The sequence below is a fragment of the Lepidochelys kempii genome, chromosome 7, assembly GCF_965140265.1.
Source record: "Lepidochelys kempii isolate rLepKem1 chromosome 7, rLepKem1.hap2, whole genome shotgun sequence".
Lineage (NCBI taxonomy): Eukaryota > Metazoa > Chordata > Testudines > Cheloniidae > Lepidochelys > Lepidochelys kempii.
Window position 1 is genome coordinate 15144223 of NC_133262.1, and position 27496 is coordinate 15171718.

General features: G+C 39.4%; 2 protein-coding genes across 3 annotated transcripts in view; one reads left to right on the forward strand and one right to left on the reverse strand.

Annotated features, from left to right (window-relative positions):
- LRRN1 (leucine rich repeat neuronal 1) overlaps window positions 1-25341 on the forward strand; it is a 37091-nt gene extending 11750 nt beyond the window's left edge. For both annotated transcript variants that reach the window (XM_073351165.1, XM_073351164.1), the window contains one exon: window positions 22333-25341. In XM_073351165.1, the coding sequence (XP_073207266.1) occupies window positions 22570-24720 (2151 nt within the window). In that variant the 5' untranslated portion in view covers window positions 22333-22569 and the 3' untranslated portion in view covers window positions 24721-25341. The remainder of the gene's footprint in view (window positions 1-22332) is intronic.
- Window positions 1-27496, reverse strand: part of SUMF1 (sulfatase modifying factor 1) — a 553524-nt gene that overhangs the window by 185239 nt on the left and 340789 nt on the right. The window lies entirely within an intron of this gene.

A 27496-nucleotide genomic window follows, 5' to 3' on the forward strand; every position in this document is an offset into this window, starting at 1 on the left:
CTTTCTGCAAAATGTGGGCTTTGTTTTCTTCTCTCCAGTGAAAATAAGTCAAGCAGTTTCACCCATCTCCTGCCTGGGTAGACTGTGAGGAGGGATGGATGAGAGCAAGTCAAACTCAGTGACTTTAGGAAGTCTCTTCTTCCCTTCCCCTGGTATGTCCCCCCAACCCCCTATCATTGCTGCCCTCCAGCAGGGGCCAGCGGTTGGGGAGTTTGCAGCACCACCAGCCCCTGCTGGCTCAGGGAACAGGAGTCACAGTTAAACTACTGACTATGGTTCTTATCCTTGTCATCCTCTCCACTAGGATCTATTCATCATCACGTTTTTAAGGTGGCAACCACTATAATATAATTATATTTTTCTAACAGTAGTACCTTGAAACCACAACTGAAATTAGGCCGCACTATGCTAGGAACTGTACAGACTCCTTAAGAGGCAGACCTTGCCTCTCTGAGATAAGTGTGTAAGCCTCTAATCTTTAGAGCCCTGCGCAGATATGTGATGTGCAATATGCAAACATAATCCGTGAATATCTGCAGATTTGGCTTAACTGATCTTCCACTGAACAACATGTAAGCAGAGCGCTGCACCCACCCAAAGCCTCGTTGACTTGACAGGGACCTCTGCACATAGCCACTTACAGGAAAGAATACACAAAAATAACAGATGAGGCAATATTATATCCACATTTTATGGATGGAAAACTGAGGCTTGGAAAAATGAAGTGATTTGCACACCCCATGGGAAGTCTGTGGAAAAGTTGGAACTTGAACTCCACTGTTCAGAGTCCCAATTCAGCACCTTGACCATCTTTCTTTTCAATCTTCAATGAATCTTATCAACAAAGAAAATGGAAAACCTGGAGTGAGGAAAAAAATTCAATTCGGAAGCCAGGTGGATGCAATCAGACAGTTTATCACCCAGAAGAGTTTTGCTGGTTAGGACTTTGCAGATGCTAGTGCAGCGTAAAAGAAATCTCATCCTCCGTTGTAACTACAGCATAGCGGGGACACAAGACCTCAGCTGTGCAGTCAATAAGACTCAGAGCAGTAGCTCTCTGCAAACAGTGCTCCTGCCTCCTTTTTTACTCAACAAGCAAAGCAAGTGTTATTGAGTAAAGGGAACAAGTCTAGTGTTAATGGTTCCACCTTGCACATGATATATGAATACACAAAGCAGAAGGGGGAGGATTACATTGTTCAGGGTATTTCAACCATGCAGAAGAGTCTGAATGAATAGAAAGTATACCAAGTCCACAAACTGAATCACTTCCATCCTTCTGCAGCATGTTGCTCTGCATCATCAGCTGCAGCAACTTTGGGCTATATTCCTTAGTGCAGATCTGCAGGTGTAGTAATGGCTAGAGAAAGGGGCAAGACCTGTTTAAACCTAGATACCAGCATTGTCTTGACATGAGCACACAGGACCATTTCTTAATGAGCAAAGTGTAGGTTCCAACATGTCAGATTTGGAGAAATTTACTCCCTAGAAGAGGGACTGTGCCCTAAATAAGGGGTAATGAAATTGTAAAATACAAGCAAGATGACTGGGTTACTGGCTTAGTGGATCTGGGGGAAGCAGTAGATATAATATCTTGATTTTAGTAAGGCTTTTCACACAATCCCACATAACATTCTCATAAGCGAGCTAGGGAATTGTGGCCTAGATGAAATTAATATAAAGTGGGTAAAAGACTGTACTCAGAGTAGTTATCAATCGTTTGATGTCAAACTGGGAGGGCATATCTAGTGGCATCCCTCAGGGATCAGTCCTGGGTCGGGTACTAGTCAATATTTTCATTAATGACTTGCATAATGGAGTACACAGTATGTTTATAAAACTTGCAGTTGACACCCAGCTGGGAAGGGTTGCAAGCAGTTTGGAGGGCAGGATTAGAATTCAAAATGACCTTGACAAATTGATCTGAATTCAACAAGATGAAATACAGTAAAGATAAATGCTAAATACTTCACTTAGGAAGGAAAAATCAAATGCACAACTACAAAATGGGGAATAACTGGCTAGGTGGTACTACTGCTGAAAAGGACCTGAGGGTTATAGTGGATCACAAAATTACTGAAAATCAAGAATGTGATGTAGTTGCAAAAAAGGCTATCGTCATTCTGGGGCACATTAACAGTAGGGTTGCATGTAAGACATGGGAGGTAATTATCCTGCTCTACTCAGCACTGGTGAGGCTGCAGCTAGAGTACTGTGTACAATTCTGGAAGCCACACTTTAAGAGGGAAGAGGACAAATTGGAAAGAGTTCAGAGGAGAACAACAAAAATGATGAACACCTGACCTATAAGGAAAGGTTTAAAAAACTGGACATGTTTAGTCTTGAGAAAACAAGACTGCGGGGGACCTGATAGCCCCTAACATATTTGAAGACTATTATAAAAAGGACAGGGATCAGTTGTTCTGCAGATCCTCTGAAGCTGTAGGACAAGAAGTAATGGGCTTTATCTGCAGCAAGCAAGATTTAGGTTGGATATTAGGAAAAACTTCCTAAATATAAAGGTAGTTAAACTCTGGAATAAGGTTCCAAGGGAGGTTTTTAATCCACATTACTGGAAGTTTTTAAAAACCGGTTGGACAAACATCGGTCAGGGATGGTCTAAGTTTGCTTGGTCCTGCCACAGCACAGGGGGCTGGATTTGTTGACTTCTCAAACTCCCTTCCAGTCCTACATTCCTTTGATTTTTATACTCACAGCTACAGCTCCCATGGGAATGTCTGCCCTCGGATTCTTACTATCCAGACCTCAAGACAACAGCCTCACCTGCTCATCCCAAGAGCTGTACACTACAGCCTCCTCTGTTCCCAGCAGACACTTGAATTGAGAGGAAAAGGGTGGGTTTTGAAGTTAGATCCAGACTGAGTGGTGAGTGGCAGGGCCTGAGGCACAGTACTCAGTAAGTTAGGGAGCGAAGCAGTAGCCAGGCAGGTGGGGCTCCACCCCTTTGTCTTGCACAGTGTAACAGCAATACTCGATTCCTGGCAGTAAATGGTCGTTACTTTCCATATTAAAGGACTGTCTCCAGTCTGGTATTGGAGCTTCAGAGGGCCAAATCAGAAGCTGTGCTGTGGAGCTGCACCATGAGAGTTTGAGGTGCTCATCACCTCTCTCAATTTGGACTAGAGTGGTCCAAATGCAGAAAAAATTATCTTCCTCCCCGTTCAGGTGGAGTGTTGCAGCCCATTGGGCTCTGACATTTGCATCCCTCCTCCTCAGAGGAGAATTCACCCTTCATGTCTCCAAAGAGTTCTCAAGAGATTGTGAACAAAATAACCAGAACTATTTTATTGGCTCTTTGAAAACCTCATTTATGCAGAGAATTTTCCAAGAGATTTTAGTCCATTCATCTTCTAATCACCTGGAATAAGGGTATTAACCTTAGCTTTGATCCTTTGCCAATGAGTTCAGCGGGAGGATTGATTTCAGTGAGAACAGGATCAGGCTCCCATAAGCAGAACACTAATAGGACTGTGGGCAACAAAAGCACAATGCACATTTTCCCAGTGCTTATCCTTTTCCTTTACCATCGATCAAAATGAATGTAACCGGTGCATAGCCACTCAGGACATTGGGCTTCAAACTTAGGAATATCACTACTATACAAATGTATTTTGCCTTGCAGGTTTACATGGCTTTGGAGTATTTGAGGGGGGGTTTTCTTTCCTTTTTTGAAAAAAACAAACAGACTACTAGTGCATATAATTTGACAACCCACTGTTTGAAAGCACTTATTATTCTTGATGGTTCTAATATGACTTGTTAATGCTAATTTGCCAGATATTTTCAAATGGAAGACGACAGAGAGGCACTGTTGCAATTCCATGCTTGAGTTGGTGGCCCATCAATATACAGTAGCTAAATTCTGCACAGCACCTACCACTATGCTTCTACTGAGCGTATGAATGAGAAGAATCTGTCTCCTGTGAATGTACTTCAAGATTTTAATGAAAAGTACTGTATCTGATGTGAAGGCTAAAAACCAGCCACAATAAAAAATACTCAAAAGTGGTGTTGGATTTAATATTAATATGCATATTAGGAACAGGGCAATCTTTGCATTTCTTCTGCTGAGATAAAGAATCTAGTATTTTTGGAATAACAGATGTAATTTGCTAAAGGTGTTTTTTTACAGCAAATCAGCTTCTTTAGAGTATGAAAAGTATGAACACTTAAGCTTTTCCTGCAAACATACAAAAATGAAACATTAATTTTATTCGTATGGGCTGTGTCTGAAAAAACAATAAAATGCGGTAATTTAAAAAGCAGGCATTATTTGGAAAGAGGTGTTTTTATACCTTAAACATCTTTTGGGATTAAGCTTCCTACAGTTTTCATCCTATTAATTCATGCTTTTTACACTCTTGTTTATTCCTTTGCTTTTATTAGCAAGCTCACATTCAGATTTAAGAGCTACAGTATGCTCTTAACAAATTCTGACTGTTGCTTCCCTTATTTTAAGCTTGACATTTTCTTAAACTTATACATATAAATCTTATGAACAGTTCTTTTCCCCAGTCCTGTTTGAAATATTTAATAATCCTTTTTATATTAAGCTTTTTAAAAACAAGAATACTTTTGTGGCATTTTTGGACAATCTTTTGAGTAGTCAGGACTCCATTTTAACATGATACTTAGAAAATGTGCCCTTTTAATAAACTAGCCATAAACATCCTGGTTGCTTATATAGTTTAAGACTTTGATCCAATTGTTGCCTATTCAGAGTCCCTTCGACTTTTGTGAGATGTAAAGGTCATACTTTTGGAAATCCCTTCCAGATTGGAGCCTAATTATGGCAGTATAAAATTTAGGCTCAGATTTTTTTTAAACTGTGCACCCAAGTCCTGTGATTCTGCATCTACCATTGGTAACTACACAAACAAGTCACTGCTTGGATGTCTATGCAGACTTTGCATAATCAAAACAAGGTTGTCTTAATTAGCAACATGTCATTATCTTTTCTCCAAAAATGGCAACAGTTGTTTAAAAAGACAAGGATTGATTCCAGTCTCACTCCAATGGAAATCAAAAAAGTCAGCTGAAGCCAATGGAGTTAAACTATTGAAAAGTAACGAATAGAGAATCAGGCCTACAATTTGCAGATAAGGTCACTTAAAAGATACATGGCAACAATCTTGCAATATTTCTAGGGAATGACCACTTAGCACCTATTCACAATGTGTCATGGTGCTGCGATCCCTCCTCCCAACCAAAAAACACCTTGTGAATTCCAAAAGTTTTTACTCCTGGGGAAATTCTGCACCACTGCGCAATGAAGAATTTTGCAGAAATTAACATTGTGCATGCAGAATTTCTTTTCCCCCACAGAAATGGGCTGCAGTGCTGCTAGTCACCACTAGGGGCTACTGGACCCCCCCCCCCCCCCCCCAGAGCCCAGCTCACACGGAGAAGGCACTGCTGGGGATGGGGAGGGAGAGGGAGCTAGAGGGTTCCTGACAGCTGCAGTTCCCAGCATGCCCTGAGGGAAGGAGAAGGCTGTGGCCAGGAAACTCTGTGCAAGCCTGGGACAGAGCATCAGGTTGTTTCTCCCTCTGGCTCCCTCAGCTCTGGGGGAGAAAGGGAGTGGATGTCTGGGCTGGGCTGTGTTCAGGGTGTGTGGGTGTGTGTGTGAAGGGGGAAGAGAAATAGGAAGTGGGTTGTCATAGGGGTTTCTTGATCACTCTACTCATGGGGGAATTTTTATCTGTGTTTGTATTGTTACAGACATACCTGTTGATAGGTATTTTGAAATAAATTACCAAAATAATTGAAACTAGTGTGACTATGTAGTGTTATTTTGACCGATAAAATTTGCAGAATTTTAAAATATTGTGCACAGAATTTTTAATTTTTTAGTGCAGAATGTCTACTCCTGGGAAGCAGTCTTGTATATTTAAAGTGGAAGCAGACAAAGATGATGCTGCCAGAGTTGCTAAACTTTCTTGATTGCAATTTCAAATTAGTCAGATTCAGTTTGCCTTAGCCCATATGGCAGCTGGGTCCTTTGCTTTTGTATCAGAGCCTTAAAGATACCCAAGCTTTTCCTTGTTACACACCCCACTTTTGATCCCCCAGCGTTACCCGCCATCTCAGTGCCACTGCATAGTGGCCATGACTAGTTGCTGTTGAATAATACAAAACCTATCTAGGTTTAGCAAGCTGGTTCTGCAAAATTCCTTGCCATGCTAACGTGCATCTCCCAGATTCCAGTGTACAATTGAGTAATTCAGTTATTTTATACCTAGTAAATTGATGTTTAAAGTCACTGGTCACATGTGGCAGTGTCATGTAACATAGCTCAGTGGTTTGAGCATTGGCCTGCTAAACCCAGGGTTGTGAGTTCAATCCTTGAGGGGGTCATTTATGGATCTGGGGCAAAAACTGGGGATTGGTCCTGCTTTGAGCAGGGGGTTGGACTAGATGATCTCCTGAGGTCCCTTCCAACCCTGATATGATTCTATGATTCTATAAATGAACTTAATTAATGTAGTACTCGTCAGTCCAGGACAAGTTTTCTAGCACTGATTGCTATACTGAGAATGTACCAGACAAAAGGAAAGATAAATCACTTACCACAATTCATTAATGCAGCATTTAGACAATTTTCTGAAAGACTGACTGCATGAGTTAGACTAACCCCCAGGCAAGTTTAATTTATGCAGCTGCTAACACAATCATACACTGACTTAGCTGCAATACAGAGAGACTTTTTGTAAGAACAAACTATTGTTGCAGAAATTCTTCAAGCTCTTAGCAATAATAGTCTACCCTTTAACAGCAAACACTCAAACCTATTAGTGCCAGGTGACTTTTTCTGTGTGAAGGTGCTTTGGTTTTTACCTTTCAATTTATATTTGCTGGGACAAATGAAAGATAAACGGCACCCTTCATTAAAAGGCTTCTTTTTTCTCTTAGGAGGGAAATTTTTAATACCTGTGGCTTGGTAGCTGGCAATAGCAGTTAATATTTTTTTAATTCTTTGTCATTATACCAACCTATTCGTACACATTTTGTATATACTGCTCTTTTGTTGACTTAAATGCACACACACACAACATCACTTGCACAGCTAAATAGTTTCCAAGGCCAGTCAGTTACTGTGTGTGCTATCACCTCAGACATCTTTGCAGCCGGTAGCAGAACTAAATTTCAGGATCTTTTGCTCCTCCCACAAAATAACCAACACCTACATAGGCCCTACCATTGCAATCTCTGTTCCCTTATTAATATTAGGGCTTTTATACTCTGCAGGACACTACTATAGGGCAATATATTCACTATCTGAGCAGTTTCCACATTCCATCCTGACTGGGCAATAAATAACACACACACACACACACACACACAAACTAGTACATTGAACCCAAATTAAGTCTCTCCAAGGTACCTTATATAGTCCAATGTAATAATGGGAATGCTTCCCCTGCACTACAGTTTGCTAGCCCTGCTCAGAGGCCAGTTTTGGAATTGCTTATTGATACACAAACATGAGCTTTTAGGCACCTGGGTACTGATGCTTCCATGCAGAGCAGCTCTGCTTCCCATAAGAAAATCATTCCTACCTAAACCTATCATGCAGCAGATCAGTTCTCCCCCCCCCCTTCCCTTGAAAACCCTGCAAAGTGCCCTTTGTGATTATGGAGTGGCAGGAGCATTGGACAGCTGAATGGTTTTATTTATTTATTTATTTATTAAAAACACTGAGAGGGGAAGGTGGAAGTATGGTGAAAGAGACTGAAAACTATTCGACTATCCACAAGGCCTACTCCTATTTTTGTGTTTTCCCTTCCCTGGGACCACCAGTTGTATAATAAATACTGCAGGGCTTTCAAAATTAAAACATTTTAGACAAATCTGATAGCTGGGGAACTACTGTATACAGCATGCAGCTACTGAGAAAAATCCTAGGTGTGGGGTTGTTTTTATTTTTTTTTTTTAAAGTCACACAATATTGACCTAACCTGGCAAAATGCTTAGCCCATCCTAGTTACCACTGACAACCAGTGGTTAGGATAGGGGGTAGTACAGAAGAGCTCAGCTCCGCTTTCTGACAGCTGTCAGGAATGGCTCCCCATCCACTTTCCATCTATTTTAACAATTGCCCTCTGCCTAATGAAGTTCAGTTGAGGATGCTCTCCACCTGCAAAAAGACACTCTCACTGTGTTTCATATTCAGCCCTAACTGAAGACAGTTCTTGGCCTCACTTATGTTGAACAGAATATTTCAAGTGGTGTCTTCACTATTATTGTTTTCCTAACTTGGTTTCTCTTCCAGCATATCCATTTTCAAATGAGAGTTCTCTAGGTATGTTGTCTCCATGTTTTCATGGGGGAGACTTAAGTGATGAATCTGCCAGTTCCTTCCAAGTTTGACAATGCACTTTTGAAAATCAAGAGAGGACTAACATTAAGCAGGCTTTGCCTTCAGCTGAATACTTTTTGTTCTGATTTCTTAGGACTGTGCACATAATAGATTATTTTCTTATGAGAAATTTAAATGTAATATTACTGAAAATCACCCCCTGGAATCTCTCCTTCCATTTGGCCATTTATAACAAACTTCCTTCTTGCAGCTTTTGAGTGCCTTGCAGAATTATGCTACTTCCAACAGGTAGTCTAAAATTGGCATTAGTTGCCTTCATCACTTGCACTAGAGAAGGAATCTCTTGTTTCATTTTATTTTCTTCGTTTTTTTCCAAACTTATTTTTTTCTATTATGGTTGGAAACACCATAGCTAGCAAAAAATAAAAAGGGGAAGGGGATGGGGATGGGTTTACACCTTATTCTGAAGGGAGGGAATTCACCTCCAAGGTGACTCCAGCTCCTGCTCCCACTCAGAGTGAGATGAGTGGGAGCAGGATTTTCAAAAGCACCTAATTAACATGCACAAGTCCCACTGAAAATCAGTCACATACGTACATAATTCTGTAGCGTATAGCACCATAGAGTCCCATCACAATGAACAGCAAACACATAAGTTACTGGCCAGCAATCTTCCTCCATGTTTTGTGGTCTTCACATAGCCTTGAAGCATGCCACACTGCATTCCCATCCAGTCAGCTACACCTGAACCACACTCACCACTGCCTCTGCCCCTGGCACCAATCCTTGCAAAACTTGCTTCAGCAATCTTCCTCTCAACCCACATGTCCCACAAAATCAAGTTTTCTTTCTCTCATCTTGATGTCTGGTATCACTCCAGTTAGACTGTAAGTTCAAGCAATTACCTCTGCGTTAGTCGTGTGCAACATATAACTAACACTCAGCAATTGCATTTCAGTTCAAGGCTCTTAATGTCTTCTTTCTTTAGTGTTCATGTCTCGCGTGCATATAGCAAGACACTGAAGACAAGAGACTGCAGCAATTTAATTTTATACTTCATGGCAACACCTTTTGCTTCACCAAATATGTCACTAGAGTAGCAGGCACAAGTCCAATTCTATGTCAGATCTTTAAGTGATGTTTAGCATCCCTTGTAGTTATACAACCCAGGTATTTGAAGTGCTCAATGCCTTCTGAGATTTAGGTAGAAATATCTTTGCCTTTTTGTCAGCCTGAGATGTCACCATTGTCTTTAAAAAGACAAGGTGGATGAGATCTTTTATTGGATCAACTTCTGCTGGTGAAAGACAAGCTTTTGAGCTCCACAGAGCACTTCAGGTCAGGTCAGGTCAGAGCATCACACTTAAATACAAGGTGGAACAGATTGTTTACCATAAATAGTTAACTCATGCCCTACAGGATCATTCAAGGTTATCTACTTATGCTAAACAATCTGCATAGTTTAAAATCTTGTTTTTCACCAACAGAAGTCGGTCCAATAAAAGATAAAACCTCACCCACCTTCTCTCTCATATGCTGGGACCAGCATGGCTAAAACAACACTGTCTTTTTGTGGGATAGCCTTAGACCAAAAGTCTCTGCATCTACCACTAATTTTTCAAACTATTTTTGCACTTTTTTTTTCTTGCCACAATCCAGTCAGATCAATATCATCAGAGAAGCCCTGATGACTAATTTTTCCTCCACTAAGGATACACCCTCCTTTAGGTTTCCATCCGTGACTTTTTAAAGATTTCTTCAACATCAGTTGAAGAGGGTTAATAATAGCATGCAGCCCTGCCTGACACCTATCCTTAAGTCAAATCCTAGAATATCAGGGTTGGAAGGGATCTCAGGAGGTCATCTAGTCAACTACTTTGCTCATGCCCCATAAAAACCAAAGCAGTTCTGCTTCCTCGGAGATTTTGTATCAACCTTATTATATTTTCACCAACTCCAGCCAACCACAGGATTGCTCAAAGGTTTATGTCATATGCTGTCAAAACGCCTTAGCAGAAGTCACAAAGCCATGGACCATTTTCTCATCATTCCCCAGTGCTTTCTCACACAGCAAATACAGACTGAATATTTGCTCTATACCTTTTGGCAGGGTCTAAATCCAGCTTGTTTTTGCACTTAGGCACAATTCTCTTCCGAGTGATGCGCGGCAGTATTTTGCTAGGGTGTGTCAATAGGATTGTATGGTAATTTCCTTTTTATGAATAGGAACCATCAGGGACTATATCCAAGTCTTGGGCCATCTTACAGACTCCCTAATCACATTAAAAATGTTATGATATGCCAGGATGAGTGTGTCTCCATCACTTTTAATTAGTGCTGCTTATGTATTATCCACTCCAGGGGCTTTATTGCTTTTCAGTGTCTGTACAGCTTCCTCAATGTCTTCAATCATAGCGGGAGCTTCTCATATATCTCTCTTCTGCCATGTTCACGTCCAATGTAGAGTTAATTTTGCTCATATTATATAGTTATCAGCAATATTTACCCCAAGAGTTTGGTGAAACAGTATTTTTCCTACAAGGAAAACTTTTGAAAAGAGTCTTGATGGTTTGATAGGTCTTCTTTGCAACAAATGCTACTAGGGAGTTCTGTGTATCAGTGCACGGTTATTCAAACCAGTCTTTTTTTGCCACTTTAATGAGTCCCTCTCTTTCTCATGTCATACAGGAATATTGCTTTTTGCAGATTCATCTCTCTTCCTTTTTGCTCTTAACTGCCTTTGTTGATCAAACAGCTCTATAATCTTCTCTGTGATCCAAGACTGGCAATGGGAAATGGATTGTAGGAGTTCATCCACAGTTGCTATAATGCTGCAAAGGATAGAGCACAATATCTGATCTATGTTACCTGTGCAGAGGTCAGCAGCTTTTAGCCTTTGTTCAATCATCTTCTTAAATTCCACTTGTTTGTTGCTGGTCCCAATATAGGCACCTGATGGGATTTTCAAAATGACTAAATTTTACCCTAATTCTGCTCCCGCATTGAACTACCTTTTGAAAATCCCTTCCAAAGCTTCTAGCTTCCTTATCTATATTTTCACCAACTATTTGTTTCATGGAGTTGACAACAAGAATAGGTACACAAACATTTGACAAACAAGGATTTATGTGAATACAGAGCCACTCTAAAATCCATTGTGAGGCACATAAGAGCCCAATCTTGCTGAGTAACTGCAGCTTCCATTGTAGTCACTGGGAGCTGAAAGCTAGCACATCATGGGATTGAACCTATTTTGAAAAGATCAGTAAAGAGGTTTGTTTGCCTAGAGCAGTTTTTAAAAACAACCCCTATGATAGTTTCCCTGTATTAGGCGGGGGAAGTCATTATGCAGAAATGCCATGCTGGTGTGTGACAGAGTTCTTCTCTGCAGTCCCTCTCCATGGGCAGTACAGTTAGGGGGCATGGAATCAAGCTGCAGGAGTGAACAGTACATCTGCCATTCTGTAGCTCAAGAAACTTAAAACACTCTCTGCAGAGTCACCATAAGGACCCCAACTGCAAACAATAATTATCAAAAAGAAAAGGAGTACTTGTGGCACCTTAGAGACTAACCAATTTATTTGAGCATGAGCTTTCGTGAGCTACAGCTCACTTCACTCTGAAACCAATAATTATCAAGCAGATGCAAAGCCATGCTATGCCAAGCCTACAGGTAGCACCCATCATATGGTATCTAGGCATGATTGGTTGTGTGAAACACTAAGGGAAATCATACATGGATATAAAGCAGTAGAATAAAAGCAGAGTTTCCATTCATATTTATCTGTATTCCAGATGCTTTGCTTTTTCCGTAATTACTGGCTCCTTGTTAAGCTCATCAAAGTGGCAGCTTTGGTTTTAGTTTTCAAACTCCTATGATTTGCTGTCTTTCCCCCCTCTGCTGATTTACACACTGTCATTCGCACAAGCATTAAAATGGGCTAGGGCATCTGAAGCCAATCAGAATTTGCTTTTTGATTACATTGGATTTTCATTTATAGCTTCATCCACGCTGCCCTAGGGCTGGATGAGATTGGAGCCAATAATGTGCAAGTCATTTATAAAGAACAGTTTTCAGTGGGAAGAAAAGAAAATTAAATCTATCTGCAGTAGAAAATAACTTACATAGAGAAGAGAAAAAGTGTCACAGTTAACTTCTAAGGCCATATATCCACAATGTTTAGAAACCAACACTAAAGTAAACTCAGTAAAATCAGAAATGTACCCTTGCACAATATGGGCTATAAATGTAATGTACAAATGATGGGATATAAGCATTAAACGAACAAAAGGATTACCGGTAGATTTGCAGTTTATTCAAAATTCCGGTGTACTTAACACTTTATCAAAAGCTAATGACGTCTTTATAGGTAAAATTTTAGATCTATATGATACATGTAGCCAAAGTGGGGGTAAACCAATCATTTGGCATGAATAATTGTTATGCTCTTTTTCTGCTTGTGGATATTCCATGAGAAGATTTAAATTTCCTTAAATAAATTTAAATAATCAACAAATATCCTTGGATTGGGTTTGTTTGTTTGTTTTACTCTTTGAATCAGACATGTATATTTGAGCTGTACTGCTTACTTGTGATTAGTAATGCTCTTGTTTCCTGACTGGACAAGCAAGCTAGTAGTATTGGTTCAAATATTGATGCCTGTGACCTTGACATTCACTTTTTCTGAGCATTTTTGCTTGTAAGTACCTTTGCTTGAATGTTCACAGGAAATCCCACAGAAGTGATACAAGAACATGGCAGAAACAAATTCATTTAAACATTCAAATTAATATTAGTAACTATTTTTGGTATTTAAATTGTAATTTAAGCCATTAATTCAATTGTTTCAGATAGCAAATAGATTAATTTTACACTGAAATAATATGAGTGCTGTTCTGACAGACTTTCCCTCAATATGTCAGAGTTCATTTCTGAAAGACTGAGAAAACAGTCCTTTAAGTTAGAATTCTGGAGCTCTCCCATACCTTCTGCAAATAGGCTGTCACTGCCTGCCAGAATCTGATCACCAACATCCCCCTTCCCTAAAAGAGTGTAAAGCAAAAACTGGTACATCTCAAGCACTACTGTTTTAAGTTAGAGTATTCACTTTGGAGTCATTCTATCAAGAGTTAAATAAAAACATTTGAAGCTTATCTGAATCATGAACTTGATACCATTCACCACAGAAATATTCTACTTCTAGATGACTTTTTGACCTTTATTTCCCCATCCAACAGCTATCTTCCTAATAAACGGATACAGGTTGGAGCTTCCCCTTCATTCCCTCCTCCTATGATTAAAAAGTAATCTCTCTCCTTGGGTTGGAAACTCAAGCTTTGTAACCCATTGTTTGCCTCTCACTTCAATTGTATAGTATATGCTATAGAAGGGACTCCACAGGAGGGAACACTTGGAACAGAATTACCTCGTCTGGGGATCTGGTTTGGCGCACACTGCCAACTGCAGTTCTTTCTAAAATCCACCCACGCTTGGCCTATAGCATACCAATGCTGCGGAGTTAGAGTGGACAGGTTTCTGTGTAGTCAAAAGTGGGTGCTTAATCTCAAATTACTGCTTTCCGTATCAATACCCTTTCTCTGCATCCACATAAACTGTTACTGGATGAGAATACTGGGCTCCCAGGAAAGCTTTGAATCTTAATTACATTACTGAATCCTCATTTTAGTGGAATATGCGGCAAAAAAATATTAAAAACTGAAAATGGGGAATTAAGTGAATCATCTATGGAGGCAACAGTCAGGGACATCAGTTGCCCCCCAACTTCCATTGGGTATTATTGGAACACTCAACTTTTATCAGAGAAGCTACCATTAGAGCCTGGAATGACCTCAGTTTATGTTAAATCCTACATCAGCGTCTGATAAGGGAACCTCCTAGTCTATTAACCCCTGGAAAATCTCACCTACTTCTGGACTACAAAAAGAGAGAGCGTCAGCTCTATAGGATCTTGTTAATATAGTCCACAAAATAAAAAATTAAAAGAGCCACTAATAAATCCCAAGAGTGGAAATAACATCCTCAGGTGTTCATCCCTAGCCAAGATCCAGCTCCTTTGTGTATACTATTCCTAGTATAAGACCATCCTTTGAAAAGAAATTATTAAATATAATTGTGCCGTTATTTAAAAAGGAAACTGAGTGGTAAGAGGGGACAAGTTAGGATCTTTCCCTGGATTGTTGAAGAGCAATATATGGTTCCTTTAAAGCAACAGTTAAAATTCATTGAAACAAGGGGGAGCTCATACCATACCAACCAGAAACTGGAAGAGTTCTTTCTGTGCTATTAGTAGCATTAACCAAAAAAGGCGCGGGGGGGAGGGGCGGGGGAGAGTTCTTTCTCTGACCTTAGCAAGGAAGGAGCTGTGCTCCCCTTTTTACTTTAATACCTGCCTTAATGTTTCAGATTGTTCCCTTTACTCAAATACTGTGCCCAATTTTGGTCACCAATGAGTAGAAAGGATGTAGAGAAACTGGAAAGGATCCAGAGGCAAGCAACACAGATGATCAGAGCGATGGAATACAAGTCCCATGAGCAAAGGCTGAAGGAACTGGGTATATTTAGTTTGGAAAAGAGAAGATTAAGGAGGGATATGAGAGCAGTCTTCAGATAGCTGAAAGGCTGCCACAAAAAAAATGGAGAAAAGTTCTTTTTTGCCACAGAGAGCAGGACAAGAGGCAGTGGATTCAAACTACAGTTTAGCAGATTTAGATTAAATCTCAGGAGAAGCTTCCTAACTGTAAGAACAGTAGGAAAATTGAACAGACTGCCTCAGGAAGTTGTGGAAGCTTCTTCACTGAAGGTTTTCAAAAGGAGGCTGTATAGTCATCTGCCTTGAATGGGTTAGACACAACAAATCCTGCATTTTGGCAGGGGGTTAGAATAGATGACCCTTGCGGTGCCTTCTAACACTATGATTCTATAATGTGAAAGTATTTAGGTAGCACAGCCATAAGGACTCCATTTGTTCTAAGACTTGTTACCAACAAGTGATCCAATAGCCTTCTTTAGTACTTGATCTGCAACGGGGATGTGCTTCTCCTCCACCTGGTGTGTGGTAATTTTGCCCTGAAAGTTCGATCCTGGTTGAATTCCAGAAAAGGGATATTTGTCATGTAATAGAATAATACTTAGAACATTCTTCCCTGCTTTTGGATAAAGGTGGAAGTGGTGGGGTGGTGGAAGAAGGATGTAGAATAGAAGGGATTTTGAGAGGGAGTTTTGCGAGGGAGTTGACAGGAGCAGTGTCTGTGTGGGGGGCTTAACATTCCGTAAACTTCTTTAAGCTTAAAGCCAAAAATACCCCCCGATTAAAAGAAAACAACAAAGGAACAAGCTTCATGAGTAAAAAGAGAATGCAGGCAGAAGTCCAGCAACAAAATGGGGGTAGGCAGGTGGTATATGTGTGCATTTGGTGCAAGGAGCTCCTGGTCCTGAGAGACCGTGTATGGACTTTGGAGAGCCAGGGTGGCTGAGCTGGAGGAGCTAAGGGAGACAGAGAGGTACATAGATAAGACTTGTCAGGACACAGTAGAACTGTCCCACCCCCGGTCTGACAGCTTCTGTGCTGTTGAGGAGGATGAAAGCCTCAGGAAAGGAGAACATCCAACTGGAGCAGAGGGAAATGATCCCATAGTTGTTCCAGATGATGTTGTGGTATCCTCTCGCATCCTTGCAGGGAGGGAACTCCAGTTATTAGGAAGAGACAGGTATTAGTAATGGGCAATTCGATCATTAGAAACATAGATAGCTGGGTTTGCGATAACCGGGAGAACCGCATGGTGACTTGCCTGCCTGCTGCGAAGGTTGCAGATCTCTTGAGACATCTAGATAGGCTCATGTGTAATGCTGGGGAGGAGCCAGTGGTCGTGGTACATGTAGGTACCAGTGACATAGGGAAGGATAGGAGAGGGGTCCTGGAGGTCAAATTTAGGCTGCTAGGTAAGAGATTGAAGTCCAGGACCTCCATGGTAGCATTCTCTGAAATGCTTCCAGTTTCACACACAGTTAGACAAGCAGAACTGCAGGGTCTCAATGCGTGGATGAGACGATGGTGTAGGGAGGAGGGGTTTAGATTTATTAGGAACTGGGGAAACTTTTGGGAAAGAGGGAGCCTATACAGGAAGGAAGGGCTCCACCTAAACCAAAATGGAACCAGATTGCTGGCACTTAGTTTAAAAACTGCTCTACGTCATTTTTAATTTTAATGGCTGGGGAAAGCTGACAGATGCGGAGGAGCACGTGGTTCGGACCGTGCTTAGGGAAGGCTCGATAAATGGAGATTCCCTATGTCCTAATAAGGAGGAGAGGATGGAAGATGATAAAGTACAGGAAGGATGTGATGAGAAACAGTCGAAAGAAAAAAAGTCCCATTCAATTAAACATGTAATAGCAGACATCTAAAAAGTGACAAGTTTTTAAAGTGCTTATATACCAACACTAGAAGTCTAAATAGTAAGATGGGCTAACTAGAGTGCCTCATATTAAATGAGGATATTGATATAATAGGCATCACAGAAACTTCGTGGAATGAGGATAATCAATGGGACACAGTAATACCAGGGTACAAAATATATTGGAAGACAGAACAGGTTGTGCTGGTGGGGGAGTGGCATTATGTGGGAAAAAAGCGTAGAATCAAATGAAGTAAAAATCTTAAATGAACCAAACTCTACCATAAAATCTCTATGGATAGTAATTCCAGGCTTAAGTAATAACAATATAGCAGTAGGAATATATTACAGACCACCTGACCAGGATGATGATATTGACTGTGAAATGCACAGGGAGATTAGAAAGGCTATTAAAATAAAAAAACTCAATAATAATGGGGGATTTGAATTATCCCCATATTGACTGGAAGGGATGCAGAGATAAAGTTTCTTGACACCTTAAATGAAATGCTTCTCGGAGCAGCTAGTTCTGGAACCCACAAGAGGAAAGGTAATTCTTGATTTGGTCTTAAGTGGAGCACAGGATCAGGTCCAAGAGGTGACTATAGCTGGACCGCTTGGTAATAGTGACAATAATATAATTAAATTTAACATCCCTGTGGCGGGGAAAACAACACAATGGCCCAACACTGTAGCATTTAATTTCAGAAAAGGGAACCACACAAAAATGAGGAGGTTAGTTAAACAAAAATTAAAAGGTACAGCACCAAAAGCAAAATCCCTGCAAGCTGCATGGAAACTTTTTAAAGACACCATAATAGAGGCTCAACTTAAAATGTATCCCCCAAATTAAAAAAAAAATCATAAGAGAAACAAAAAAGAGCCACTATGGCTAAACAACAAAGTAAAAGAAGCAGTGAGAGGCAAAAAGGTATCCTTTTAAAAAGTGGAAATTAAATCCTAATAAGAAAAATAGAAAGAGCATAAACTCTGGCAAATGAAGTGTAAACATATAATTGGAAGGCCAAAAAAGAATTTGAAGAACAGCTAGCCAAAGACTCAAAAAGTAAGAGCAAATTTTTTTTAAAGTACATCAGAAACAGGAAGCCTGCGAAACTGGGGCCACTGGATGATTGAGGTGCTAAAAAGAGCACTCAAGGACAATAAGGCCATTGCAGAGAAACCAAATGAATTCTTTGCATCAGTCTTCACAGCTGAGGTTGTGAGGAAGATTCCCAAACCTTAGCCATTCTTTTTAGGTGACAAATCCGAGGAACTGTCCCAGATTGAGGTGTCAGAGGAATGTTTTGGAACAAACAGATAAACTAAACAGTAATAAGCCACCAGGATTGTATTCACCCAAGAGTTCTGAAGGAACTCAAATGTGAAACTGCAGGACTACTAACTGTTATCTGTAACCTATCATTTAAATCAGCTTCTGTACCAAATGACTGGAGGATAGCTAATGTGACACCAATTTTTTAAAAGGGCTCCAGAGATGACCTCAGCAATTACAGGTCGGTAAGCCTGACTTCAGTAGCGGTTGAAACTATAGTAAAGAACAAAATTGTCAGACACATAGATTAACATAATTTGTTGGGGAAGAGTCAACATGGTTTTTGTAAAGAGAAATCATGCCTCACCAATCTACTAGAATTCTTTGAGGGGGTCAGGTCAACAGGCATGTGGACCAAGGGGGATCCAATGGATATAGTGTATTTAAGATTTTCAGAAAGCCTTTGACAAGGTTCCTCACCAAAGGCTCTTAAGCAAAGTAAGCAGTCATGGGATAAGAGGGAAGGTTCTCTCATGGATCGGTAACTGATTAAAGGATAGGACACAAAGGGTAGGAATAAATGGTCAGTTTTCAGAATGGAGAGGTAAATAGTGGTGTCCGCCAGCCGTCTGTACTGGGCCCAGTCCTATTCAGCAGATTCATAAATGATCTGGAAAAAGGGGTAAAAAGTGAGGTGGCAAAAATTGCAGATGATACAAAACTATTCAAAATAGTTAAGTCCCAGACAGACTGCGAAGAGCTACAAAAAAGGATCTCTCAAAACTGGGTGACTGGGCAACAAAATGGCAGATGAAATTCAATGTTGATAAATGCCAAGTAATACACATTGGAAAACATAATCCCAATTACATATATAAAATGATGGGGTCTAAATTAGCTGTTACCACTCAAGAAAGAAATCTTGGAGTCATTGTGGATAGTTCTCTGAAAACATCGACTCAGTGTGCAGTGGCAGTCAAAAAAGTGAACAGAATGCTGGGAATCATTAAGAAAGGGATAGATAATAACACAGAAAATATCATATTGTCTCTATATAAATCATTGGTATGCCCACATCTTGAATACTGCATGCAGATGTGGTCACCCCATCTCAAAAAGGATACATTAGAATTGGAAGAGGTTCAGAAAAGGGCAACAAAAATTATTAGGAGTATGGAACAGCTACTGTATGAGCAGAGATTAATAAGACTGGGACTTTAGCTTGGAAAAGAGATGACTAAGGCGGGATATGAGAGAGGTCTATAAGATCATGACTAGTGTGGAGAAAGTAAATAAGGAAGTGTTATTTACTCCTTCTCATAACACAAGAACTAGGGGCCACCAAATGAAATTAATAGGCAGCAGCTTTAAAAGAAACAAAAGGAAGTATTCACAAAAAGCACAGTCAACCTGTGGAACTCTTTGAAGATGTTGTGAAGGCCAAGACAATAACAGGGTTCAAAAAATAACTAGATAAGTTCATGGAGGATAGGTCCCTCAATGGCTATTAGCCATGATGGACAGGGATGATGTCCCTAGCCCTGTTTGCCAGAAGCTGGGAATGTGCGACAGGGGATGGCTCACTTGATGATTACCTGTTTTGTTCATTCCCTCTGGGGCACCTGGCATTAGCCACTGTCAAAAGACTGGATACGGGGCTAGATGGACCTTTAGTCTGACCCAGTGTGGCCACTGTTATGTTCTAATGGATATTTCTGAAAACCATTATCTGGTTTGTTTATATTGTGGCAGATTCTAGGGGCCTTTACTAGGTTGAGGCCCCATTGTAATGTGCAGAGCACAAATACAGAAAATGGCATTCCTTGACCCAAAGAGCTTACAGTCTAAGAAATCTTACTAAAGATTACAATCTAACAGTTTTACTAAAGAATGGCATACTATTTCTCCATTTCCATTTGCCCTTTATTTCAGATATAGTAGGGTCTATACCTGCTTTCTAAGTAAAGGTAATTAAGATAAGTACATTTAATTGGGAGTTCTCCCATCCACAAGTGCCCTGGAGTATGATTTCCCCAAGCATCCTTGGTTCAGGTGAACATTGTCATAATCCTTATAGCATGAGCCTGACCATCTCCTAGTAAATGCCAAGAGGACGAATCTTGATGCCCTGACTCAGTTTTGCCCCATTCCTTACTCAGGTCTCATTGATTTCAATAACTATAACTAACTTACGTGGTAGACAGTGTCAATACCTTTCAATGTGTTTAAGAAACTTGATCTGACAATAGCAGCATGCTCAAAATGCCAATGAGTAGCGAGCCTAGGTGTATCTGAAATTCCCACCTTAAACACCACGAGAGAAAAGGAGTCTATGTGATAGCATCATTGCCACTGTAACACTATCGGTCTCTGAAGAGCTGAAAATAAACTGTGCTCTGAAACTTTACTAAGGAACCTCAAGACATTGGCATGGTTTGGTGCTACCGTAGAATCTAACAGTAAAAGTCTCCCTCCTACCACCAAGATTGGGGTTATATAGTGTTGTACGTAATAATAAACTTTGATTGCACACACACTCAAAACTACATTCACAATATACAGAGGAAATTATCTATCACTAAGTTTGCATATACAAAACATTCCATTATAGTGTTTTGGTTTGGGTTTTTTTAGAAAACAAACATCAAGAAAAAAGAAAAGGAGGACTTGTGGCACCTTAGAGACTAACCAATTTATTTGAGCATGAGCTTTCGTGAGCTACAGCTCACTTCATCGGATGCATACCGTAGAAACTGCAGAAGACGACATATACACACAGAGACCATGAAACAATACCCCCTCCCACCCACTGTCCTGCTGGTAATAGCTTATCTAAAGTGATCATCAAGTTGGGCCACTTCCAGCACAAATCCAGGTTTTCTCACCCTCCGCCCCCCCACACACAAACTCACTCATCCTGCCCATCCAAAGGTCACTTACAGTTGGCAAGCTTTGCATAGTAATTAGAAAATGCTGTGAATACTGTACCCACATACGTGCAATGCAATGCAAACAGCTACATTTAGGAGATTGCTTATCAAATACCGGGATCAGACAAAGCCCTCACAGAAGTTGAGTGGGAATGGTTTCTGGGTAATGACTGCAATATTAGGTTCCACAGTTTATAGGCAGTAGCGATGAAGACAATCTGGAGTGGAGATTGCTTCCAGCAAGAGGGAGAAACCTCTCTCAATAAGAGAATGAAGATATCAAGCAGGAGGTCTTTTGTAAAGATCTATATGTAAGATACTGACAGAGTATCTTGTCATTGGATACCGACATTGGATTCATACCTGAATTCATTCGAGTACAACTGCCTACTTCTGCTACTAGCTAACGGAATTCCTTCTTTAGCTCATGTGATCTGCAATGGGATGCTACAGTTTCTGGATTCAAATTCTGAAAGTCCATCGGGGAGGGTGTTCCATATATATTTAAATGAGCCTTTTCATTAACAGAAACACATGTTCATAATCCATTCATTGTTTAAATATCATACTGGAAATTTGTATATTAAACTTATTTTCCAGCCTAACTTGTCGTTTATCAGTTTTGTTTAACCTCCTTTTTGTACACCAAATCTATTTGTATTTCTTATGCAAATTTGGAGTTTCTGATATACAAGGGTCTGACCTGCAAAATTTTCATTTGAATTTGACTCCCTAGATAAAATCCAATCACTATTGTTTTGAGTATAGTTATATCCTAAACCAGTAGACCCCATTCTCTGGAACTGGTGAGATCAACCCAGGATGATGGAAGTCTTGGAAGATTTTTCCAATGATCAGTTGAAATTTGAAGAGAACATCTTGCTAGATTTCAGTGCCATTGAACCTGAAATATTACATTGGGTTGGCCTTGAGCCCAAAAGTGAACACTAGCCTTAAATCTAATCGATAGCAAGTTCAGAACACTGATTTCCCTGGCCTACCACCAGTTGGAAACACATTTTAGTGGGTTTCAATATCTTTAGTGTTTTGCAAGAAAAACAAGACAACATGCTTCAACAACATTACATTTTCAGTTAGTCTTTTTGTGATGTATTTGTAAATTAAATGTTTTGTTTTCTAGTGGTTACATATGTGTTAATGTTCAGACAGCTAGAAATATCAGAAATAGTTCTAATTTGAATCAACTGTAGAAAAGAGCTTCTACCGTACGTAAGTGGAATTTTCATTTAAGGAATTTGGAAATTAAAAGGGTTCTTATTTTAAATAACTTTATCTAGAGAAGGAAGAAATGAAAGGAATGTACAAAAATGTATATGGAATGAACATAACATCTGTCCTAATCTGCTTTTCAGGAACCTCTCCAGACACTGATTTCGGTTAACCAACTCACGCAGCAGAGCTTTGTACAAGCACTCGGAACAAAGGAGAAAAGTGAAGAGATTCTGAAAAGCATCTTCCATATTCTGAATGTCCAAAAGTTTCAACCTAAACTTTAAATTTTTACTTTTTTTTTTTCTTGATACTGATTTATATATTCAATCTTTTGCTATTTTAAGGGGTTAGGCAGTTGAACTTACTAGCAAACCAACATGGCTAGGATTAGATTGGTTTTAATAGCTTGCCTGTTGGTGCTAGAATTGCTAATGAATTCAGTAACTGAGCCTTCCATACAGAATAATGAATGCCCACAGCTTTGTGTATGTGAAATCAGGCCATGGTTTACACCACAGTCGACCTACAGAGAAGCTACAACAGTTGATTGCAATGACCTTCGTTTAACAAAAATCCCCAGCAATCTTTCCAGTGACACTCAAGTTCTTCTCTTACAAAGCAACAACATTGCAAAGACCACAGCTGAACTCCAACAGCTTTTCAATTTAACAGAGTTAGATTTTTCACAGAATAATTTTACTAGTATCAAAGATGTGGGGCTCTCAAATCTGACTCAGCTTACTACTTTACATCTGGAGGAAAACCAGATAACAGAGATGACTGACTACTGCTTGCAGGATCTTTGCAATCTTCAGGAACTATATATAAACCATAACCAGATTCGTAGCATCTCTGCAAATGCATTCTCTGGCCTGAGGAACCTTTTAAGACTTCATCTTAACTCTAACAAATTAAAGGTTATTGACAGTCGTTGGTTTGATTCTACTCCTAACTTGGAGATCCTTATGATTGGGGAAAATCCAGTGATTGGAATACTAGATATGAACTTCAAGCCACTCTCAAATTTAAGAAGTCTGGTTTTGGCAGGTATGTACCTCACTGATATTCCTGGAAATGCATTAGTAGGCTTGGATAGTCTTGAAAGTCTTTCCTTTTATGATAACAAATTGGTCAAGGTTCCTCAGCTTGCTCTTGAGAAAGTTCCAAATTTAAAATTCCTTGACCTCAACAAAAACCCAATTCACAAAATCCAAGAAGGTGACTTTAAAAATATGCTGCGGTTGAAAGAACTTGGAATCAATAATATGGGAGAACTAGTTTCTGTTGATAGGTATGCACTAGACAACCTACCTGAACTGACAAAGCTTGAAGCTACCAACAATCCAAAGTTGTCTTATATACATCGTTTAGCATTTCGTAATGTTCCTGCTCTCGAAAGCCTGATGCTGAACAACAATGCTTTGAATGCAGTCTACCAAAAGACAGTGGAATCCCTTCCAAATCTGCGTGAGATCAGTATTCACAGTAATCCACTCAGATGTGACTGTGTCATTCACTGGATCAACTCAAACAAAACCAATATCCGTTTTATGGAGCCTCTATCAATGTTTTGTGCTATGCCACCAGAATACAGAGGACAACAGGTGAAAGAAGTGTTAATACAGGATTCAAGTGAACAATGTCTTCCAATGATTTCCCATGACACTTTTCCAAATCATTTGAATTTGGACATTGGCATGACAGTGTTTCTAGATTGTCGAGCCATGGCAGAACCCGAACCAGAAATTTATTGGGTAACTCCACTTGGAAATAAAATAACAGTTGAAAGTCTCTCAGACAAGTACAAGCTGAGTAGTGAAGGTACCCTGGAAATCTCGAATATTCAGATTGAAGACTCTGGAAGATATACATGTGTTGCTCAGAATATAGAAGGGGCTGACACAAGAGTAGCTACTATAAGAGTGAATGGAACTCTTTTGGATGGTACACAAGTGCTGAAAATATATGTCAAGCAAGCTGAATCTCACTCTATATTAGTTTCTTGGAAGGTTAATTCCAATGTCATGACCTCCAATTTAAAATGGTCATCAGCCACTATGAAGATTGATAACCCTCACATTACATACACTGCGAGGGTCCCAGTTGATGTACATGAATATAACCTCACTCATTTGCAGCCATCCACAGATTACGAGGTCTGTCTAACTGTATCAAATATCCATCAGCAAACTCAAAAGTCTTGTGTTAACGTTACAACAAAAAATGCAGCTTTTGCCCTTGACATTTCCGACCAAGAAACCAGTACCGCCCTTGCAGCTGTAATGGGTTCAATGTTTGCTGTGATCAGCCTTGCCTCCATCTCTGTTTATATTGCTAAAAGGTTTAAGAGAAAAAACTACCACCATTCGTTGAAAAAGTATATGCAAAAGACCTCTTCAATCCCACTGAATGAGCTCTATCCGCCACTTATTAATCTCTGGGAAGGTGACAGTGAAAAAGACAAAGATGGTTCTGCAGAGACCAAGCCAACCCAAGTCGACACATCCAGAAGCTATTACATGTGGTAACTCAGAGGATATTCTGCTTCTGGTAGTAAGGAGCACAAAGGCTTTTTTGCTTTATTCTGCAAAAATGAAAAGTTGAAGACATTTGTATTTTTTTGACTTTGCTAGTTTGTGGCAGAGTGGTGAGGACAGGTGGATATTTCAGAATTTTTTAGTATAGCGTATCGCAATTGTTTGACACAAATGGCAGCTTCACCTAGCTTCCAATTTCTTTTTTTTAGTTGTGCTAAACTTAATGCTGTTCTAACTACAGTACTGAATAAAATTAATGACAGGCTGGGGTTACCTTGTGATTCACAACTAGCAAAGCCCCTTTCTTCTGAGGCCATCAGTAGAGAGTACAGTATCCTGCAACAGCTAACATACAGTTTTGAAATGGCATTGAACCAGTTTTGTAACACTCTGGTCTGAAGACTCAAACTGAGAAAAGAAGACTAGATCTTCAGTGATGTTAGTTGACTGTACTGTAATGTTGTATCAACTGATTTGAATGTTTTTGACTTTAAACAATGACTTTTTTCTTTTTTGTAATAGTTGAAAAGGCTTAGGTAAACCTAACAGGCAATAGAAATATGTACATCTGATTTTTTTTCAAATGTAACAAACTAAATGTTAATTATCTTATTCTTTTTATTATATTTAGTAGACACTTTTAAAGAATACTAGCCTTTTGTTGTGCTTAATCCACCAACACATGGTGTATAATGAAGGCAAAACTATAATAAATTACAGTTTTGTTCCGATTTTTTTTAAAACAGTCACAATAATGTATTGTTTTTAGTTGTCACTAGTTTGACAGGTGATCATGTTTGGATATAAAATATATCCAAATTATTATGTAAAATTGTGGGGGTGTTAAAGTCAGATTTCAACAGATTTTCAGTTTTTGCTCTAAAGAAGAAATATCTATTTTAACTGGGATTTTTTTCTGCACTGTTTTTCAATATTAAAAACAAAGTACTGCAGAGTACCTAATCAGAAAGATATCAAGCAGAATAAGGGCTGTAACTGTATCACATGGAAAATCAGAACTGCCTCAATGCAAGGGACTAGACTAGAGGATCTCTCGTGGTCTCTTCCAGCCTATATTTCTATACAACTTAGGTACACATCAAGAAAATACATTGAACTTGGCCCATTTTCCTTTCTATACACATTTTTGTTTATATTATAAGCTAAGTCATACATGAAGCAAGTGTTTGGCTGTCACTGACAATTAAAGAAGAAAGGCAACTCAACATCACTAAATCAATTATAATAGTATAATTATAATAGTCCACAAATGTTTACCTGTAAAAAAAAAATCCATGTTATTTGGATTAGTGTATTTTAAAGTATCAATTAAGGTATTTACAACTCTGATACAATATCTTATGTGGGATGGGGGATTAACAGCCAATATCTATTTTATAGACTTTCATATCTGTAGTTCAAAATATTTTACTAAATTACAGAATAGTTTAAGATGGTACAAAATTACAGACAACAGTGGTGTGAATATATGAATAATTTAGGGCTGGATTTTCAAAAGCACTCAACCTTGGCCTTTCTACTCTCACTAAAATCCTTGACAGGGACTGTTCATTGTGAGGTCACAAAGGGGACAGGGTTGCTAATGAAGCATCTTTTGTAGTCATGCCAGATGCCAAGTGAGAAGCAGAAAATTTTGTGTAGTATATTAATTTTCTACTACCCCTCTTCTCCTTACCCAAAAGGTGGCTAAGTGCTGACTCTGCAATGATCATTAACTATGTGCAACGGGATGTTTTTGCATACCGATGAGCTATTTTTGAGTTAATGATGAGCACAAATAAATTGTCTGAATGCTGAAAATGTAGTTTTATTTTAAAAAAAAATTCTTCAGTAATTCAAAAATGACATTTCCCTAAAACTTTCTGGTATGAAACTATCCACCCTTGTCTCAAGCTCAAAGGATTTTTCTTCAGACAGTTATGTCTGAATGAGAGAAATAAAGTCTCAACATCAACCTAAGCAGTGGAATAAATTGCCTAAGGAGGCTGTGAAATCTCCATCATTGTCTAACCTGCTCTTAAAAATCTCCAAACACCTGTCAGGGATGGTCTACTTTAGTCCTGCCTCGAGTGCAGGGAACTGAACTAGATGACCTCTTGAGGTCCCTTCCAGGCCTACAATTCTATGATAATCTTTCATATAAGTTTCACTGCTGCATAAGCTTCAATATAATAATTTTATATAGGTAATGTATAGCTTCCTAAATCTCATATTTTAATTAAAGAGTTTGGTAAAACTATTGGTTTTCATGTCAAAAATCCTGAACTTATATAAAATTCTTTATATGGTTATGAAATCTCAAATCTTTACCTACATGCCTCCTGTATATGGGTTTTTTAAGTGTTTCCTGTATTTTGTGGAGAGGAAATGAGGTAGGGAACTCTACTATGTCTACTTCTTAATGTCAATTTCTGCCTCTTTCTGATGTGCAGCTTTAGAGCAATAATTACCACCTTGTATACATGTAGTTATAAACTAGAGTTGCCATTGCTCTGATAGCAGACTTGATTAAAATTGGGATCTGCTCTGCAGTGGAGATGCACTCTTGGATTCTTCAATGTAAAGGACACAGTAAGGACAAGGTTGACAGAAAATTATGGCTTCCCACTTGCGTGGCCTCATCAAATAGTCTTTACAAAATAATTCACTGAGTGTTAGATGCTGCAGCATAGGCCTCCTCACCATCTCTTCAGCAGCACTGCATAGCTGTAGAATGATACTCAAAGTATAAGATGACCACAAAGAC